The sequence below is a fragment of the Apium graveolens genome, chromosome 1 (assembly GCF_009905375.1).
Source record: "Apium graveolens cultivar Ventura chromosome 1, ASM990537v1, whole genome shotgun sequence".
Lineage (NCBI taxonomy): Eukaryota > Viridiplantae > Streptophyta > Magnoliopsida > Apiales > Apiaceae > Apium > Apium graveolens.
In genome coordinates this window covers 58,498,039-58,518,154 of record NC_133647.1, presented here as the reverse complement: position 1 = coordinate 58,518,154, position 20,116 = coordinate 58,498,039, and the positions used below count along the sequence as shown (strand labels likewise).

Genomic DNA, 20,116 nt, shown 5'->3' with positions numbered 1-20,116 from the left:
TAACTCTTTCCGCGTAAAAATATATTTCAAGCTTTTGTGATCTGTATAGATTTCACATCTTTCTCCATACAACTAGTGCCTCTAAATTTTAAGTGCAAAAACTATCGCTTCTAGCTCTAAATCATGTGTGGGATACCTAGTCTCATAGTCCTTCAATTCTCTCGAGGCGTAGGCAATGACTTTTCTATTTTGCATTAATACGCAACCTAGTTCCTTTAGAGATGCGTCACTATAGATTCTGAAATTTCCCGTATCGTCTGGTAAGGTTAGAACTGGGGCAGAAGTTAATCTTCTCTTCAGCTCTTGGAAGCTCTCTTCGCATTTTGAGGTCCATTCAAATTTTTTGCTCTTCCGGGTGAGTCGGGTCAAAGGCGTAGCTATCTTTGAGAAATCTTATACGAATCTCCGATAATAACCTACTAATCCTAGAAAGCTTCTAACCTCGGTCGGTGTCTTTGGCCGTTCCCAATTTGCTACAGCTTTAACCTTCGCAGGATCAACTGAAATTCCTTCACTATTGACGATATGTCCTAAGAATTATACTTGGTCTAGCCAGAATTCATATTTCAAAAATTTTGCGTACAACTTTTCCTTCCTCAAAGTTTCCAGTACTAGTCCAAGATGTTTTGTGTGTTCCTCACGAAACTTAGAATAAATTAAGATATCATCGATGAAAACTATCACAAACTTATCCAGATACTTCTTGAATACTCGGTTCATTAAATCCATGAAAGCAGCAGGGGAATTCGTTAGTCCAAATGGCATCACTAAGAACTCATAGTGTCCATACCTTGTCCTAAACGCCGTCTTTGGCACATCCTCGGGCTTAATCTTTAACTGGTGATAGCCAGATCTTAAATGAATCTTTGAGAAACATGCAGCTCCTTTCAGTTGGTCGAACAGATCATCAATCCTGGGTAGAGGGTATCTATTTTTAATGGTAAGCTTATTTAATTCTCGATAATCTATGCATAATCTCATGGATCCATATTTCTTCTTCACAAATAAAACTGGTGCTCCTCACGGTGATATACTGGGTCGAATCACTCCTTTGTTTAGCAATTCCTGTAGTTGCATAGCCAACTTCTTCATCTCTATGGGGGCCATTCGATATGGAGCTTTAGAAACAGGTGTCATCCCTGGAGCGAGATCAATCGTGAATTCGATTTCTCTATCAGGTGGTAAGCACGGTAGGTCTTCGGGAAATACATCCTCTAATTTCTTTACGACAGGTATTTCTTCTAACATAGGAGTAGGCTTCATTGTATCTATAACGAATGCGAGATATGCTTGACAACCTTGGCGTAGAATTCTTCTGGCTTGCAACATAGTGAGAAACTTACGGGTTTGCTTTTGACCATAAAGAATTACTTTCTTCTTATCCAGACTTTGTAAGCTAACCTTCTTTAACCTACAATTTATCTGAGCATCGTATGGCATCAACCAATCCATTCCCAGTATGACATCAAATTCTCCCAGTTTAAAAGGAATAAGATCCACAACAAAAGGCTTCCCTTTAATCTCTATCGTATAATTAGGGCATACTCAACTAACAGATATAACTTCTTGATTTGCAATTTCTACCATCATATCTTCGTTTAACGATTTTAATTCTAATCCCAACTTATTCACAAAATTCTCAGATATAAAAGATCTAGTAGCACCAGAGTCAATTAGCACACAAGCATTTGCAGAATTTACTATGAGCGTACCTATGATGACATCATTATCAGTGATAGCATCCTTTAAGGTCATGTTGAATGTGCGTACGGTAGGTTTGACGTTGGCATTGCTTGAATTGCGATTGTCTTGGGTTGGTGGTGCCATAAGTGTAGGTACTTCACTTTCCTTCCGGGGTTGACGACATTCACGAGCGTAGTGTCCTTTCCTCCCGCAGTTGTGGCAAATGATGGCTTTGTCCTTGCAATTGCTGGCATAATGTCATTTCTTTCCGCATACATAGCAAGTAACGTTCTCCTGACGACATTGTCCACTATGCTTTCATCCACAAGTTTTACAATCTGGTAGTGGTGGTCTTCCTTGGTATAGATTTACAGTTTGAGGAGTCCTAGATTTGGTCTCGTTTCCTCGACTATCTTGATGTCCAAACCGTGACCTATCCATCTTCCGATCCTCCCTATTCATAAATGGTTTCTTGTTCTTACTTCCATCGAATTTCATTCCAGAATTCCCCGTATTAATCGAAAACTTTCTCTTTACACCTCCCTTATCCTTGGGATACAGATCGTTCCCACTCTCTACAATTGAAGCCTTGTGTACCAAAGTCGCATAGTTAGAGATCTCGAGTACCGCAACTCGATTCTGAATCCATGGTTGTAAACCTAATTGAAAACACCTAGTTCTCTTTTCTTCAGTGTCAACATGGTAGGGTACAAACCTGGAGAGTTCGGAGAACTTATTTTCATATTCTGCGACAGTCATGCTCCCTTGCTTCAGTTCTAAAAACTTTAATTCCATTTGTTGTTCTAAGTGTCTGGGGAAATACTTCTCAAGAAATAAAGTAGTGAATCTTTCCCATGGAATTACCGGGTTATCTTCGATAGTTCTCTTAGCTTCCCACCAATAATTAGCTTCACCTTTTAACATGAATGCAGCAAAGATGGTTTTCTTGTCTTCTTCTACTCCCACAATCTCAAAGGTTTTCTCAATCTCCGGAGCCAAATTCTAACTTCTATAGCGTCAGTTGTTCCCTTGAATTCTGGTGGGTTCAGGGATTTGAAGGATTTAAAAGTTACAGTAGACTGAGTTTGCTCTGCTCGGGGCCTTCTATGTTCAGGTGGATTCTGGGTTTGTTGTTGTAGAAACGCAAGTAGAATAGCAGCAGGGTCATTATTAACTTGGGGTGGATTCTGATTTTGATTCTGTCCTTCTTCTAGATTTTGACCTTGGTTATCAGTTGGTTGAGGTTGAGTGTTTCCACTCTCTTCCACCTCAGGGGTTTGTCTTGAGTTCCTTGTGGGTCTCTCCTTGCTTTTACAAGGCGGCATATTTCCACTAATAAGAAGAAAATATCAAGCTTAAACAACTCGGACCATTAAGGTTTAAAATAATTATGACATTCCAGTATCGTTGAAATATAGGAGCCAATTAAATCTTAATAAATCCTTTTTGAACTTGTCATGTTTTTCTGAAAATGCATTAATGATACTCTTTTGAGAAAACAAGTGGAAATCATTTTGTCAGCAAAAATTGTCATAAGAAACATTTATTTGAACATAAATAGATTGTTTTAAAAATTGCATAGAAAATCTTGGCACAAGTTCTGAGTTGCTTTAAAAGAGTTTGTAAATAATTGCTTTAATTTGTCCCAAAAAAATTTTTATATATAAAACTTTTAGTGATTTACAGTAAATGTTGACATAAAGTTATCCAGAGAAACATTTGACCTTTGTGTTTAGAAGAGAATGTTTTTGATCATTTTTTTGACAAGTTTGTAAGACATTTTTGAATCAGAATACAGCAGGCATAATATGGTGCGAAAAGTAAACAATAAAGCATCACGAAAGATATATCCCATAATCATCATAAGTTTGATACAACAATATAATATCCAGTTTGACCCATATGTCCAAATACCAACACTACAATGATCATGAAAGCATAATACATACTAAGTCCCTACTATACAAGGGCCTAGAAGTCAAAAGTCAATGTCCATATATATCTAGAAGCTCAGAACTGCAGCATAACAAAAAGAAGGTGCAATCCATCATCGTCATCTCCAAGTCATCAACTCTACTGTACTCGAGTCAATAGCATCAAAATATATATACTGGGTCAACAAAAGAAGCAGGAATGTGAAAGTGATAATATATGCCACTCCTCAAAAGCCAAAAGTCATATCTACGGGGTCATATCAATGTGGACCGAACAACTTGTCCACCCTCTGCAAGAACTCCTCTCTGGTCTGATCAATCAACCTAGTAACAGTAGTCCTATCCACAGCTCCTGAACTCGTAGATGGTATTTCAGTGATCTATGTCTATAAGCTAGAAATAATAGTGGTAGCAGTCTGATGCATAACCTCTCAAGCAAAACTCCTCCTAACGGAATCTGCCTCAGGTGCGGGCACAAATGGTCTCTCAGCAATCAATCTCATCAAAGCATCTCAGGTAGCAAACACCTCTCGATATCTAGCATATACATCATCATACATCTGTCAAAGCTCCTCATACATAAAGGCTGGAATAGTAGCCAGTGGATATCCTCCTAAATCATCAATCAGTGTCGGGAAACCCTCAGTCAATCCCCCTAGGCTTACAGAGGTAGGGGTAACAGGAATGGTAGGAACAGGGGGTGCAACATCACATACTGGCATCATGGAAGGAAAAGGTGCCAACACTGGAGAAGGTGGATCTATGTCCATATCTAGGGGCTCAGAAGCAGGTAGTCCAGTAGGTGCCATAGTCTGTGTAGATACATGCTCCAGATCAGCAGTAACCATAGTCTCGAAATGATACAGGTCAGCAGTAGGCATAACTGGTGTACCAACACTTAGTGGGGTGATCTCTGGTAACTCTGGATGGAAGTGAGTCTCTAAGTCTGTAGCTAAATGATCCTCCTCATGAGGGGTCAAAATAATAGGTATCTCCTCTATAGTTGGAATGACTGGTGAAGGTATCGGAGTCAAGTCCGACAAGCTGGTGAACGTCTGAATGACATCTGTGGGTTGATCCATAGTGACATGGGAACCAAATGCCTCAACTCTAAGTAGAGAATCAGTCAAATCAAATACAACAGGTGGAGCTCTAGGTGGTGCTGGAATCTCCTGGACAGAGAAATCATCACTATCACTAGATATCACTATATAGGCCTCAGAAGGGTCTGTACCCGAACTGGATCCAATACTCTCTCCCGGAAATGGTGTAGCAGATCTGTCTCCAGCAACTCTGTATCCTGACATCTGAATAATAATAATAATAACAATAAGATAAGGAGATATTTGCTAATATAAGGGTCTTATAAGTTAAAAGGGTCAGTCTCATACCAATCCCCTATCTGGTAAGACATACAGTTGGGAGTTATAATATACTCGTATCTATACTCTCTCTTATACGGTTATATCTCTAGGGTTCGCGTTCCTAGTAAATATAACTACAGCTCTGATACCAACTCTGTGACACCCCAAATCCACCCTTTCGTAGATTCAGGTCGCCACGATATCAAGCTCTGCACACCTATAATATTATTACAACATAACCAAAATATGACATTTATAGTGAAACACTAATCCACGGTTCCAAGATCGAGTCTCCTTCACAATCTGATTATTACATAAACCACATGAACCTACTACAGGCCTAGTTCATAAATGAATAATTATTACATAATAGAGTCATATATAGCAATCCTTTAGAGGCTGTCTTCACGAACATGTTCCTTTCCTTTCTTCTGCCTTGTATAATCAGGTGCTCTACCCACCTCATTCTTCACTATTTTGGAAGAATACATGTATAGCAAGAGTGAGCAACCGAGTGCTTAACAAGTATCAATGAGTGACATAACAAATAAAGTTGATGGAAGTAACAGGTGCGAAGAGCAACAATAATTTTAAAGCAAGAAAAGATAATGACACGTCACAATATTAACAAAGAAGCTCTTATCTGGCACAATGCCATCAAATTCAGGATTACTGGTCATTTTCTATCCGTGATACATCGATGATGCGATCAACTATCATAGTGTATCATCCTCCTGCGTATCTTACGCTCACCCGATCATGGCTCGTCGCAAGAACGCCCAACACACTTGCTAGCATAAAAAGGGGTTAACGTCTAAACCCTCGGCTATACTCGAGCCGAATAACATGTCCGCACTTTGGACTCGTTACATTATAGATTCCTTGGTAACTAAATTCCACGTTGACCAGTATAGATGTACACACTCCGATTCAATCTTCACTTCACACTACAAGGATTTGCATCACTTAATCTGGTTTTGATAAATAAACCAGCTCTCACAATTGAAACATCTTTATCACATCGATATGAATGATATATCGACGTTTGATTGGAAAAGGGTTATCCTGAACGATAAGAATAACCTTGTCAAATGAAATTCCCGTAGGTCTTCATCAAATGATTAATTCCAAAGAAGCAGTATGCGGATAATAATTGATTTGAAATTTCGAACTTTTGGGGAAGGGTTCAAGGAATTGATAAAAAGATAATTCAGATCTAAAGAAATCAAATCGACTGACAATCGATGTAGATTCCAATGATTTGGATGATTATAAGGATTTTTAGGTTTGTCCGATATGGAAGAGTTAACTGTTCTGAACGATAGAAACAGTCGGATTCTAGGTAAGGAATTTATCAATGGAATTTTGGAATTTCCGATGAAAGGAAAAATAATTGTAAATGAGGCCTTGAACGTTTAACTCCACAATATTCAATATTGATGAATAAAACATATAAGTCATACATAGGAACAGAGTAGAGAAAGCTTGCATGCTTAAAAGCAGGAATCTTAACATATAAAGTTTTGAGTAAGGATAATTGCAAATAGAAGCACTTTAGAATAAAGCAGAAATTACTTGCCTCTTCTCCGAAATATCAAGCAGTAGCTGGTTCAGCTCACCTTTAAATAATATTTATTTTCCACACCAGATACTTCTAAGCAATCATCCAAAATAAATACTTTTAGTACCAATTGTACACCAAAAATAATAATTAAAACATTCCTTCTTTATAACACGAGTTATTAAGTATTAAAGCCACGCATAATCCCCTATTTAACATCAAATATTTAATACCATTAATAAGAAAATATTCACCATTTGGTATGGATTAAAAACTAAGTTATATAATTGATGTGTTTATTACTAAGGAACATGAGCTTCGAGACTCGATTTGACTGCTCTTGTATTTCGTGACTCGATCTGCCTTAACAAGATGCCTACGTACCTTGCCGATTTCCAAGGATCAAGTCAAAAAATGTAGTTATGATCTGTGGGGTGAGACCCCTTATATAGGTGTTGGGAGTCCTTGAATTGGACTTGGTATAGGAGACTTGGTGGTCAAGTCTTTGAATTAGAATGGACTTTGGAAACCTAGGAAGTAGGAAGCTGATTCCTTATCTCATGAGGTTCCTTGGAGGCCAATCTATAAGGATTTATACTCCCACCAGGACTCATCTTAATAGCTGTTTTTCTCCCATATTAATTAATTATGAAATTAATTAATATTCAGGGTTTTGGGCCTCCTTTGTTCCATCAGGCCTGATCTGGTCCATCAGGCCTGATCAATGTGTTAACCTTTTTGGTCTGAATATCATACATCTTCTTATTGGGCCTTGCAGCCCAAATCATGTGTAATCAATACATTATTAACTATGTAATCAGGATTTATTTTCTTCCCTATCATTTTCCCCCAACTTTTGGGAAACAGTGACTAGGTTTCGCAGAAGTTACGTTCATTTGTTCCCTTACAGGGTATCGTTTTTGCGTAAAGTGTGGAGCGACCTAAACATTTACAATGATTTACTTTCATCCCTTTTATTTAGGAATTATCTTAATTTCCAGGAATTTTCCCTGAATTCTAGGATTTTTTCTTTGATTTTCTGGAATTTTTCCCTTAATTCTGGGATTTATCCTTAATTTTCAGGAATTTTTCCCTCTGTTCTGGGATTTTTCCGTAATTTTCAAGAATTTTTCCCTTAATTCTGGGATTTTTCCTTAATTTTCAGGAATTTTTATTTTCAGGAAATATTTTAAGGAATTTCCTTTAATTATTATTTTTTCCAGGATTTTTCTTCCCTCTTTTTCCTTCTTTTTTCTTTTTTCTTCCTTTTTTTTACACCTGGTTCGACCAGGAATCCTGTTCGACCAGGATCCTGGTCGAATTAGCCACTACCTTGTCCTGGTTGACAGAATTTCGAGGAGGAGAGGTTCGAGCAGGAATCCTGGTCGAATTTAGGCCATGATTTTTTCCCTATATATTAATTTATTATTTTTTTTTAGCAGGAAATTTTCGACCAGGATTTTTCTTCTCCTTTCGGTCAGGATTCCCCGTCTTTGACCGAATTAGCCATCTTTATAGCCCAGGTCGACAGAAATTCGAACAGGATTCATTCGATTAAGATTCCTGACCGATTTTCGGTCAGGATGTTTTTCTTCTTAGGGCACATTTGTTAAATCTGAACAGAATTTTCTGAATAGTTAAAATTTCTGAATCACTAATAATCTGAACAGTAATGAATAAGCCCGTTTGATAAAATTATTTAAATTTTTGAATAATAACATTAACCTGTTTGTGGTTGAGTGGTTGATAATGTTCAATAATAATTTTTATTGAAAGTTGTTTAAATTAAAATATATATAATTAAAATATTTTTTTGATAAGTTAAAATTTTATCATTTTGTAATAATTAGGCAACTTTTAAACTAGACCGTAAATAAGTACAATCACTAATAATCTTAAGATAATACAACATATTAAAAATGAAAATATTTTTTTAAATATATATATGTTTTTTTCAATAAAGTACCCTTTTTATACCTTGATTCTATTATAAAATTTTATCAAATTTATTGCTAACGTAGAATGATAATTATATATTTAAATATAATAAAAACTTTAATAATTGAAATTTGAAAAAAAAATTGATTTTAAATTTGATTCTATTGTGCAATAATTTTGGACAACTGTGATTTTATTGTGATTTTACTACAAAACCATTTTAAACAATTTCATCAAATTACAATAAATTTTAAATAAAAAATTGTGCAATTTATCATTAATTTCGTAATTAAAATTTTAAACTATATATGATAAAAAATGAAATAAATTATATATTTATATTTTTAAATAATAGTTCATCTCTATATAAAAAGTACTTCATGTATTGACATCCCCAATATATATAAGCTTCAAAGAAAATTTACGTATTTTTCTATTTTAATTCAAATAATTATACATTTAATTATTTTTGATTCATTCATAAGTAATTTAAATCAAACTTTTATTTTCTAAATACAAAACATGAAATTTAAAAATTTACAAACTTTTTTAGTCACAAAATTCACTACATGTGTTTGCATACTACTAAGAGGACAAGAAGATTGTTTTTTAATAAAAGATGAATAATATTAAGTAAAATGACAAAATATGAAATTGCTACATGAGAATTGAAAGAAGGTGACATAAATATAATTTGACTGGTTTAGTGGAAATTTAGAAGCTCACTCGTCCAGCACTTGTTCAGAAGAAATTTAGTCGTCCAGATGCATAATATTTGAATCAAACAATCTGAATAGAGGAAAAAAAAATGGTTCAGTTTATAGTCACTCATTCACCTGTTAACAAATGAGGCCTTACTTTTGACCAAGATTCTGGTCTTTTCGGTCAAGACAAGCATTTTTTCTGACCGAATTAACCTTCTTATTTTCCTTTGATCGAAGTTGTTTTCGACCTCAGGGTTTCGATCATAAAATGAATTAAGATTTTGATCGAACTGGATCAAGATATCCCATTCTTTTTTGGGGCCACGCCCTTCTTGGGCTTACCTTTTGGGCTTTTAACTTGGGTCCACTATTTCAATATGGGCTTTTCCTTTTGGGCCCATCCTCAACATAATTGGGTTTTTATTAATTGGGCCCTTTTCTGGGTTTTGTTTGTTTCTAAGCCCAACAGGATTTAATTTCATTATTTGGGCCTTCCTTCCTACCTTTTCCACTTTAAAGATTTTGGGTTTGGTCTCTGAACTGGGCTTGCTGCTTTCTTCAGGCCTTCCCTTTTGTTTTAGGCCCAAAAAAATTGGGTTTATGAACTTTCAGTCATGGACCCTTACGGGGATTTCATATCCACAGGATTATTTGGGTTGGGCCTTAATTCCTAAGCCCAATTCCAGAATTTTCCAGAATTCCTGGGGTTCTTTCTGGATTTTTCCAGAATTTCCAAAAAAATTATTTTCTTTTTCTGGAATTTACTTAAATTCTTCCAAAATTTTCTGGAACTTTCAGAACTCTCTATTTTTTGGGCTCAAATGGACTTTCTGAGGCCCAATTTGGCTTTCAGGTGCCTATATAAGAGTTGAGGGGGGAGTGTGTTTCTTCACACTTCTCATTTCAATCCTCAAACTCTCAAACACTCTCCTTTTCTCCCTCCTTCCTCACTTTTAGAAAATTTCCGGCCAAGTCCCTTCCAAGGTTTCAAGGTTTTTGCAAGCTTCATTAATGGCTGATAAGAATTCCGAGAGAGCGGCCAAGATAGCCTCAGCTTCAAAACTAGGTAAGGATATCGAGATCCGCTCTTCCTACATGTCTTTGATAGATATGATTAACATTAGGGGGACGACTATCCCTCCACTGCACATCTCGACTCTTTTAATCATTGTAACACTTGGCACATCATAGATTACGACAAATTAAATGCACGTTATAATGTCCTTCCTCCTCTTAGATTAGTTCCAGTTTCTGGTGGCGACCGTACCTGCCACTGGAAACCCGATACTCTTTTTATTTACACAGATGCCCTAAATGCCGGGCTTAGGTTCCCTTTTCATCCCTTCATTCCTCATCTTCTAGCTGATTTCCAAATTAACCCATGTCAGCTTCCTCCAAACGCTTGGAGGAACATTTTATGTTTTATGGTTTGCTGCCTTAGGGAAGGTTTTCCCCTATCTGTAGCTGTTTTTAGGAATATTTTTCAGTGTTATAACAGCTCTTCCAGTATTTGTGGTTGGGTCTATATTAAACAAAGGCCCAAGTGTAAGCATATATTTAACAGTGCCTCCATTCCCGATAATAACCAAAATTGGAGGAATAGTTTTGTCGGGTTACGGTGGGAGAATGGAGATTCGGGCACACTCTTCAGATCTTCCTTCGAGAAGGTTAGTGATGGTAGCCTCAAATTCATTCACTTAACCACCAAGGAAACTAACCCCGAGCAAAGCACACAGCATTGCTCTGACTACTGGATCCAAGGCCCACATTGGCCTAACTTGACCATCGATATGGTCTGACCACGAATCTGGTCCATACAAAGAAAGCTATCCAATTTTAAAGCATTTCAATATGATAAACAAGATAGTTCAATAAACCGGATCATAATCAATAACAATAAAACATTTGTATAAGAGCATAATAAAAATTCATGGTTACCGAAAGGGTATGCCAAAGTACATAAAAGAAGTGGCCTCCAGCCGGTAGGATAATCGGGTATTAGATTAATAGTGTTTTTATAAAGTTTTAGTGCTTTGATATCACGAGGTATGGTTAAGTATAAAAGTTTCTGTATATATAAACAATTTTGTTCCAGTGTTTGGTATATGATGGATATATATTTGTGGAGTAGTATCGTATTTGTGTGGTTTAATATTTGGTAAATCCATAAGAAATGGTTCACAAAGAATAAGGCTTACGGCTCAAAGATCAAATGATGTGGCTCAGGTTCAAGGCTGGAGGATTCAAAGTATTTCCAATATAAAACAGAGCTATTTCGAATATTAACAATAGGTCACAAGAGAATTTAGAAATATTTGCAATAAATCTCGAGAAAGGTTTAGAAGTACTTGCCTTATCATAATCGATTTCCACTTTACTTGTACTTGTCTAATGACTCCATTCAACAATCACTCGTCTGCTTTTCTTATGCCTCGCTTCTATCCTCTGATTACTTGCTGTATTTTCTACATATCAATTCTATTTTCTGATCACCTGCTTCCCTTTCTTACGCCTTGCTTACTCTGCTAGGCATTATAAATATCTATCAATATTTAACTTATACGATTCTATTCGATATACACTTCCATCTACCATTCGTTTTACCCGAATCCGATTAACGGATCGGAAGTTATGCAATAATCAAGTAAACACCGAATATATAGACTGATAGTCAATCAACAAGTCACATATAGCACATAATACATCACATAATCAATGATATATTATTTATAAAGAAGTCTCGGGTCATAAATAGGCTTTCTGATATTTAAAATGATTTTTAAAACATTTTTCGGAATTAAAACGGGTCGTTGGATCAATTTCGGGTTAATAAACAGGGTTCGGTTAGCCAATTCTGGCTTCAAAACAATTTTATAATAATTATCGAGCCTTGGAAATAATTTAGAATAATATTCTAAAGCTCAAAACTATTTTTCGGAATTTTTAAATCATTTTTAAATAGTTAAATCTAATTAAATAACTAATTAAAATCAATTAATAATTAATGAAATCAATTAATCAATTAATTTCTGAATTAATTGACCAATTAATCAACTAATTATTAATTAAAATTAATTAACTAATTAATTCAGATTTATTTTTGAATTAAAAATAATTTTCGGAATTAAAATAATCATTATTGGAATTTTTTGGAAATTAAAAACAATTTTTAAAAAATTTAATAAAACAGAAATACTATTTTTACAAGTTTTGTAAACAGAAATCTTATTTTTAAAACTTATAAAAATACAGGGACTAAACTGTAAGGTTGATCAAACTACAGGGGTCAAACTGTAGTTTGACCACCTTCTTCACCATGTCGCCGGCGTCGCCATTGCCGGCGACGTCAAGCTTTCCGGCGAACAGATTTCGAGCCCAGAAACACAAAAGGACGATGGGGATTTGTAGATTACGATACCAGGATTCGAGATATACAGCTGATGTCAACAAACAAACATGCAATAATCCGGAAATTGCACTTGAAATCCCCGACGTCGCCGCCGATTCAAAAATCCGGCGAAAACTTTGAAACAACAATACAATCACCACAGTCATCGTCGATTAACAAGGGTTACGTGAATCGATTCTAAATTCCAAGGGGAACAAAACCCACTAACTTTCAACGTCTGTTAATCCCTAAATAAGAGACCCCTAAAAAATTAATCAAGAACATTCATATGAACATAAACCCTAATTTTGAATCTCGATAATCAAACCCTAATTGAAACATGTTATTGAACTCCAAATTTGAAGTATAATATATGAAAACGAATGGCACAACATTCTCTACATCATGAAATCATCAAATCACATAAACCATATCAAAATCAAAAATTCATATATAAACCCTAAATTAATTCGAATTTAATTAAATAAATAAGAAATTACCCTTGAAATCTGCAGTGAAACGGATGAAAGATTTGGATTCTAGATTTCAATAGCTTCGTTTTGAGTATATGTACGCCAAAATCGGATATCGATAACGCCTCCGAATTTATGTTTGATTACGAAGAATAAATTAGAATTAAAGTATTTTCTCTGTAAAAATTCTGTAAATACTGTTTGCAAATGATTTCTGGTACAAAATAAAATACGGTAGAGGCTATTTATAATTACGGAAAATTAGTATCCTGTTGGATCATTCCGGATATAAAACGGTACGTTTATTTATAAAAGGTGATCCAAACGGTACCGATTTTCGAGATAATTATCCAAATCAGTACAATTTGTACTGCGGTCTTGGTCTCAGCGCCTGGTTACACGTATTATGAAGTGATAATTGGGATTGTTTAATAAAAAGCTCCCGTTTATCGAAAATACGGGTTTTATTGATTTACCAAAACGAATATTGTATCGAAAATGTTGCGCCGGGACCCGCGCAAGACAAACCGTACGCCGGATCGAAAGAGTCGAAACATGGAAAATGCTCGGAATATTGTAATTAGGTTAGGAAGGAGTTCTCGGAAGAGTTTCGGGTTCCAAAAACGTAACAACGGATGACGTCGGTTGGTTCCCGCTTTTATAAAATAGATTTTAAATATCCAGAAAAAGATTTTATAAAATCCATATGATTCTTATAAAATCATAAATCAACATAAAAATAATTAGGAAGATATGACAATTATTTATATTTTATTTTGGACATATAAAAATTGAAATACTCAATTAATAATATTTTTAAACATCCAAACACATTTAACACTTAACAAATAATTCATAAAATAGATACTGAACATACATAATAATTATTTATTAGCAAAAATAATTACACGATATATCCCGGATATTACATCATTCCCCCTTAAAAGGATTCTGTCCTCAGAATCTCCTAAGAAAAAAAATGAGGACACTTTGCTCTCATATCACTTTCTAACTCCCAGGTTGACTCTTCAACCTTTGGGTTTCTCCATAATATTCTTACTAACTTTACCACTTTATTTCTTAATACTTTCTCTCTTTCCTCTAGAATCTCTATCGGACTCTCTACATATGACAAATCTGCCTGAAGGTCTATCGGCTCATATTCTATTACATGCCTGGAGTTTGGATTATACTTCTTAAGCATCGATACGTGAAGAACATTGCAAATGTGCTCTATGTGCGGAGGTAACGACAACTCGTAAGCTATTTTTGCCAACGTGCTTTAAAATCTCAAAAAGATTTGATATATCTTTGGCTCGGTTTTCCTTTCTTTCCAAACCTCGTTAATCCCTTTCACGGTGATACTTTTAGTAATATCAAATTCCCTTCTCCGAATTCCATATATTTCCTTGATTAATTTGCATATTTCATTTGACGATCTTGTGTTGCTATCAATCTTTTCTGGATAACTTTAATAGCTTTCTTTGCCTGCTGCACTAATTTAGGTTCAAGTATTTCACGTTCTCCTACTTCGTCCCAATACACTGGAGATTTGCACTTGCGTCCCTAAAGGGCTTCATAGGGTGGCATCCCAATACTGACGTGATAACTGTTGATGTAAGCAAATTCTACCAGAGGTAAATGCTCGTTCCAATTTCCTTTAGAATCAATAGTACACACGTGTAACATATCCTCGATTGTCTGGATTATTCTTTCATTTTGGCCATCCGTCTCTGGGTGATAATCTGTACTCATATTCAATCTTGTTCCTAAACATTCTTGAAAACTCTTCCAAAATCTCGAATTAAATCTTGGATCTCGATCAGATACGATAGACACAAGAATTTCATGATGAACTACAATTTCCTTCAGGCACCTATGGATCAACTTATCGAGCGAAAATCTTTCGTTTATAGGCAGAAAATGAGCTGACTTGGTAAATCTATCCACTATAAGCCAAATGGCATCATGATTAGTTTTTGTGCTTGGTAACCCCAACTATGAAATCCATGGTGATATGCTCCCACTTCCACTCTGGAACTTCCAATGACTATAGCAATCCACTTGATCTCTGATGCTCTACTTTAACTCTGTTGACATATATAACATCTGCTAATTCATTCCGCAATTTCCCACTTCATATCTAACCACCTATGATTTCCTTTAAATCTCTATACATCTTGGTACTCCCTGAATGGATTGAGTACCTCAAATTATGAGCTGCCTGTAAAATTTTATTCTTCAGTTCCATCACTGGTGGAATCCAAATTCTAGAAGAAAACCTAAGAATACCTTGATCGTCCTTTTTGCGTGCACTATTCTTCCCATACTAAATGATTTATATCCCGATCCATTACCTCTTCCTGACATTTCTTTATCTTCTCTAACAATTCCTACTGAAAAGTCATACTTATACATTCTTACTCCTTTTTGGATCATGAATTCTGACTTTCAATTCCAACTTCTAGAATTCCATAGCTAATTCTTCTAGTACAGTTTCTATGTTCATTCTCTCTCCTTTTTACTCATCTCTTGCCACTACATTTGCTTTTCCTCGAGAGTTCATACTTCAAACTCTTATGGTCCGTATATATCTCACGTCTTTCTCTATACTTATAATATTTCCCAAATCTTTCAAAACGAATATTATTGTTGCTTTTAATTCCCAGTTATGAGTAGGGTACTTCTGCTCATAAGGTTTCGGTTGTCTGGATGCATATGCAATAACTTTATTGTTTTGCATCAATACACATCCTATTCCCTTACGAGAAGTATCACTATAAACTACCAAATCCCCTGATACTTTCAAAATGATAAAATAGGTGTTGTAACCATTCTTTCATTTAACTCCATAAAACTTTCTTCACCCTTCTTCATTTCATATAACCTTCTTGCTTTTCCTGGTTAGCTTCATCCAAAATATTGCAACTTTCAAGAAATCTTGTACAATTTCTGATAATAACTGGTCCACGATAAAACTTCTTACTTTTGTTGGTGCTTCTGGTTTTTTTTCATTCATACTATCTTTAAACTTCTCTGCTGAATTCCCTTTTTGTCTCCTCCTTACTGACTGTCTATACTAAAAATTACACTTCCTGGCATTAAAGTTTTCACCTGGTAACCTTTTTATACCGCTTCCTTTTTCTTTGACTCCTCAGCTATCATTATATAGGTTGCATGGTTGTTCTTAAGTAACACAAGTACGTCTTATCCAGATTCCTCCATCAAGATTCTACTTGTCAAATTTAAATATCACTGGTATATCAGTTTATTCCACTAGCATTTCTCGAATTTTGTAACAACAGTACTGAGTTCTGAAAATTATCTTTGATATGTCCATAAGTTCAAGCTTCACTTGGTAATATGCCCAGTCTTAAGTCAATCTTATAAAAATATCTTGCTCCATTCAAATCATTGGTTCGAGGTAACATATATCTGTTCTTGAGAGTAAATTTTTTTTTTGAGCTTTCGCTAACACATAATCTCACACTTCCATCTTTCTTATTAACACATCGTGCCGGTGCACTTTAGGGGGTACGCTAGGTCCAGTTACTTTTTCTTCTAATCATCTCATGCTTTTGCTCTGGCAACTTCTTCATATGATATGGTGCTATTCTGTGCGGGGCTTTGGACACTGGTTTCATTTCAGGTGCTAAGTCAATTATTAACACATTTTCTTTCTCTAAAGGAAATATATCTTGAGACTGTAAAATCTTCAAGTTCGGTTCGCTCCGGACTCTTAGTTATAATCGTCATAACACTTATATTTTGGTCACTGTAATCTTAAATCGTTCTTAACAAGTTCTTTACTTTCCCTTGTCCTTTAAACTTCTTTATATTCTCATTTGGCGTCTTCAAAATTATCTTCCATCATGACGGTCTACCTGGGCATTACACTTAAATAGTTAATCCATTCCTTAAAATAATGTCAAATCTTCTTATCTCAAAAGATATCAATTCTTCACAACTTATTTCCAGAAATATCGATCCGTCATTGGTACTTACTTATTCAATAATTGCACGTTCTTAACTTGCTAGTCCTTTAGTCATAACTTATTGATTCAACAGGATAATTCATCTTATCAATAAAACCTTGAGAGATATATGATCAAATTGCTCCCACATCTTTCAATACTTTAACGCATAAGGTATCCGCAATAATCTTCCACGTCATCACATCCATATTCTAAATAACATATCGCAAATTCTCGTTCTTGGAGATGTATCCCTTATTGAAGTAGATTCCCTTGACTCGTAACGCATTCCTGGCTAGGGCCAGTGATTTACAATTCTCACCATATGCCCTTGTTTCCTATCCATGTATGAAAGGTAGATGAGACTTTGCCCGCTGGGTGTATAATATGTTGACTTTTGTTGGAAAAGCTCTCCCAAGGAACAATGGTACAACGAAATAACTAGAAGGATTCATAATTTTAATAAAAATAGAGTTGAAAAGAAAGAAGAAGTAATGATTTGAATATGAATGAGACAACCACATAGTACTTAAGATGGCCAGTCTTTCATACCGTATGACATGCAGCACATGATTAGGTGGCGTCCCACCCGACTCTTCGTCATTCCGATAAAGTGTCTTATCATAACACTGTTTGTCTCAATCAGAAAACAAAACTCAAGGGGAACAATTAAGTTTGAAAGGAATGCAAAATCCTCCTTTTTGATATCATCAGAAAGAATTTATTAAGAAAAGGAGTTCAGACATTTTAGCAATTAAAAAGGAATATACGCTGTAATGTTGAGGACGAGGATGATACCATTGGTCACCATCCACATTTCACTTGTATTCATCTTTCGAGCTTGCTCAATCATTTCCCAATTGTATCACATAACAACTTTAGAAGTATGCTAAAATGCCTTCGCAACTAAGTATTATGGTAGATTTTTACTTGTTAAGTCTCACGTCTATAACGTCGCACCTACACATATAATACTTTAACAATTTGATCATAATGGCGTTCTTATCAGATAACCTTGAGTTTCCTCTTTTTAATTTGGAATATCCGTAAATTATTCAACATAACGATCATTTTATTAATAATATTCTTCCTTTAGAAAAGTCTGGAAATTTTTCCAATCTTCTTCGGTCATGCTCAGGCTTCTGTTTAATCAATGAATTCTTCGAACTCTAATAATCCCAGTAATTGGATGAATAGTTACTCTGTATGCTGGTTCTGTTGTTAATCCTATCAGACAATACTTGCACCCATTTCTTCATAATCGCAGGTTACCTCGTTCTCTAAATTAACAATACTGAGTCTGAAACAACATCCTTCCAGATAATCCGGGTCTTTTAACAAACAAGAAACTCAAGTAGTAATTTTGACAACCAAGTTTTAAAACTTATTTTATTCAAAAAGGCTTTTAGAAATTTTGTGAGGAAAATCTTTTTCGAAAACTTGTTAAAAAATTTGAAAATTTTGAAAATCACACCTCTGGTTGTCCTCACTATATGAGTTGGTTGTTGTCCTTCTTATGACCAAATACCAAGTTAAAGAACGATCACTCAAAGGTCCATTCACTTCCATTTATCTCCTCTCCTTCATTGGGGTCTATTACTTTTCGTAATCAATTAAAACTTCCGCTGTCGTTGCACGTTATCTTATTTGTAGCTTCACATTAAGGCTCCCATACTGGTAGTACCCCCGTTAACCACTTTGCAATCATTAAGTGGAACAGACTATCCAATAGTCAACAAGTCAGCTAATGTCACATCATCTTGTTAAAATATATAATACATCATTACAACATTATTTTCTAATTTCAAGAAATCTTCAGATCCCTAATCTCCTCTAACTCTCTCTCTTCAACACTTATCTACTCCATTTCACAAGCTAGTCATGAGTGGCCTAATTACTAATAGCTTCTTGTAACCTGATAACAGCCATCCTCCAGAACACTTGAATCTTCTTTCTAAACTCCTTCTCACCTTAATTTGTATCTCAATACTCACCATTTACTGCAGCTATCGTGTTCCTTCTCGCAAATACTGTTATTTCATTGGAAAGGTTTTTTTTTTTACTGAGGATATAGAATATGGTGTATAGTAAACAGAAAAGATACATTCATAGTTGAATGTTCAAAAGAACAAGAATAAGCAAATGAAGGTTCTTGAATAGGTAGTCTCATATCGAGAGATGATAGAATAGCATTGAATAACTTGGGGAGGCGCAACTGTCATAACAGAAGGTAATACCGCTAATACTGATGGAAGAACAAGGCGCAAATCGAATATGGGAGAAGATGACGATCCTTAAACGGAAAGCTCCCAACTATCAGTTGATGTAGGGAAATCATGATCTGCCATTGCCGTTGCCTAGATATCACGTCGCTAGTTAAGAATCCTGAATCACAACACGAACCGTGCCGGAGACCTACTATACAGTCGCACTCAACCTCACGATGACTTATCTTTCTATTTCCTATTCCTAATCCTAACCTTCTACCCAATCCCGACAATCTAGGCTTGTTTCAGTGACTTATAACCTGTAGCTCTGATACCAACTTGTGGCGCCCTCCAAACTTGGGTCAGAAGTTTGGGGTCCACAACACATATTCAATATATAAACATGTATATAAAATATTATTTGTAATGACCCTGTTTTACATAACCACGGATCGCAACAGGTTAAAGTATGAAAACAAGCCACAACTTTAACTTTTATTACAACGCACCAAATCCCAACTAATTTAATTTACAACTGATATGAAATTATTCTTACAACCTTAATACCTCACTACTGCAATAAGCTTCTGCTAGCTCGATCAATCATAATCTGGAATCCTAGCTCGAACATTGAACTGGGAAACCTCGCTATCAACCGTATCCTTCTTAACTGTAGAATACATAAAAAGATTCGCAAGAATGAGCTAACTAGCTCAGCAAGTCATATTATCAATATCTGGGGTTAAACAATAATAAGCGAGGTGATTTAAAGGAATTAAGTTTCTTGTTAAACAACCAATATAATTGGATATTCATTTTAAGTTTCTAAAACCAAGATTAGGCTGCTGATCAGTCACGCACTAACCCCGAGCAAAGCACACAGCATTGCT

General features: G+C 35.4%; 1 protein-coding gene across 1 annotated transcript; it reads right to left on the bottom strand.

Moving 5' to 3' along the window:
* Nucleotides 1–1,020: 1,020 nt before the first annotated feature.
* On the bottom strand, nt 1,021–3,008 carry LOC141672325 (uncharacterized). The gene is made up of 4 exons (XM_074478925.1): nt 2,757–3,008; nt 2,056–2,670; nt 1,713–1,920; nt 1,021–1,523 (listed from the first exon to the last, which is right to left on the bottom strand). The coding sequence occupies exons 1-4, from the start codon at nt 3,006–3,008 to the stop codon at nt 1,021–1,023; spliced, it is 1,578 nt and encodes a 525-aa protein (XP_074335026.1).
* Nucleotides 3,009–20,116: the final 17,108 nt, after the last annotated feature.

Coding starts and splice junctions, on each gene's coding strand:
- LOC141672325 (XM_074478925.1), bottom strand. CDS start 3,008: ATGCCGCCTTGTAAAAGCAAGGAGAGACCCACAAGGAACTCAAGACAA. Junction 1,921..2,055: donor AATCTAGGACTCCTCAAACT/GTAAATCTATAC, acceptor AGCAATTGCAAG/GACAAAGCCATCATTTGCCA. Junction 1,524..1,712: donor TGATAATGATGTCATCATAG/GTACGCTCATAG, acceptor ATTATACGATAG/AGATTAAAGGGAAGCCTTTT.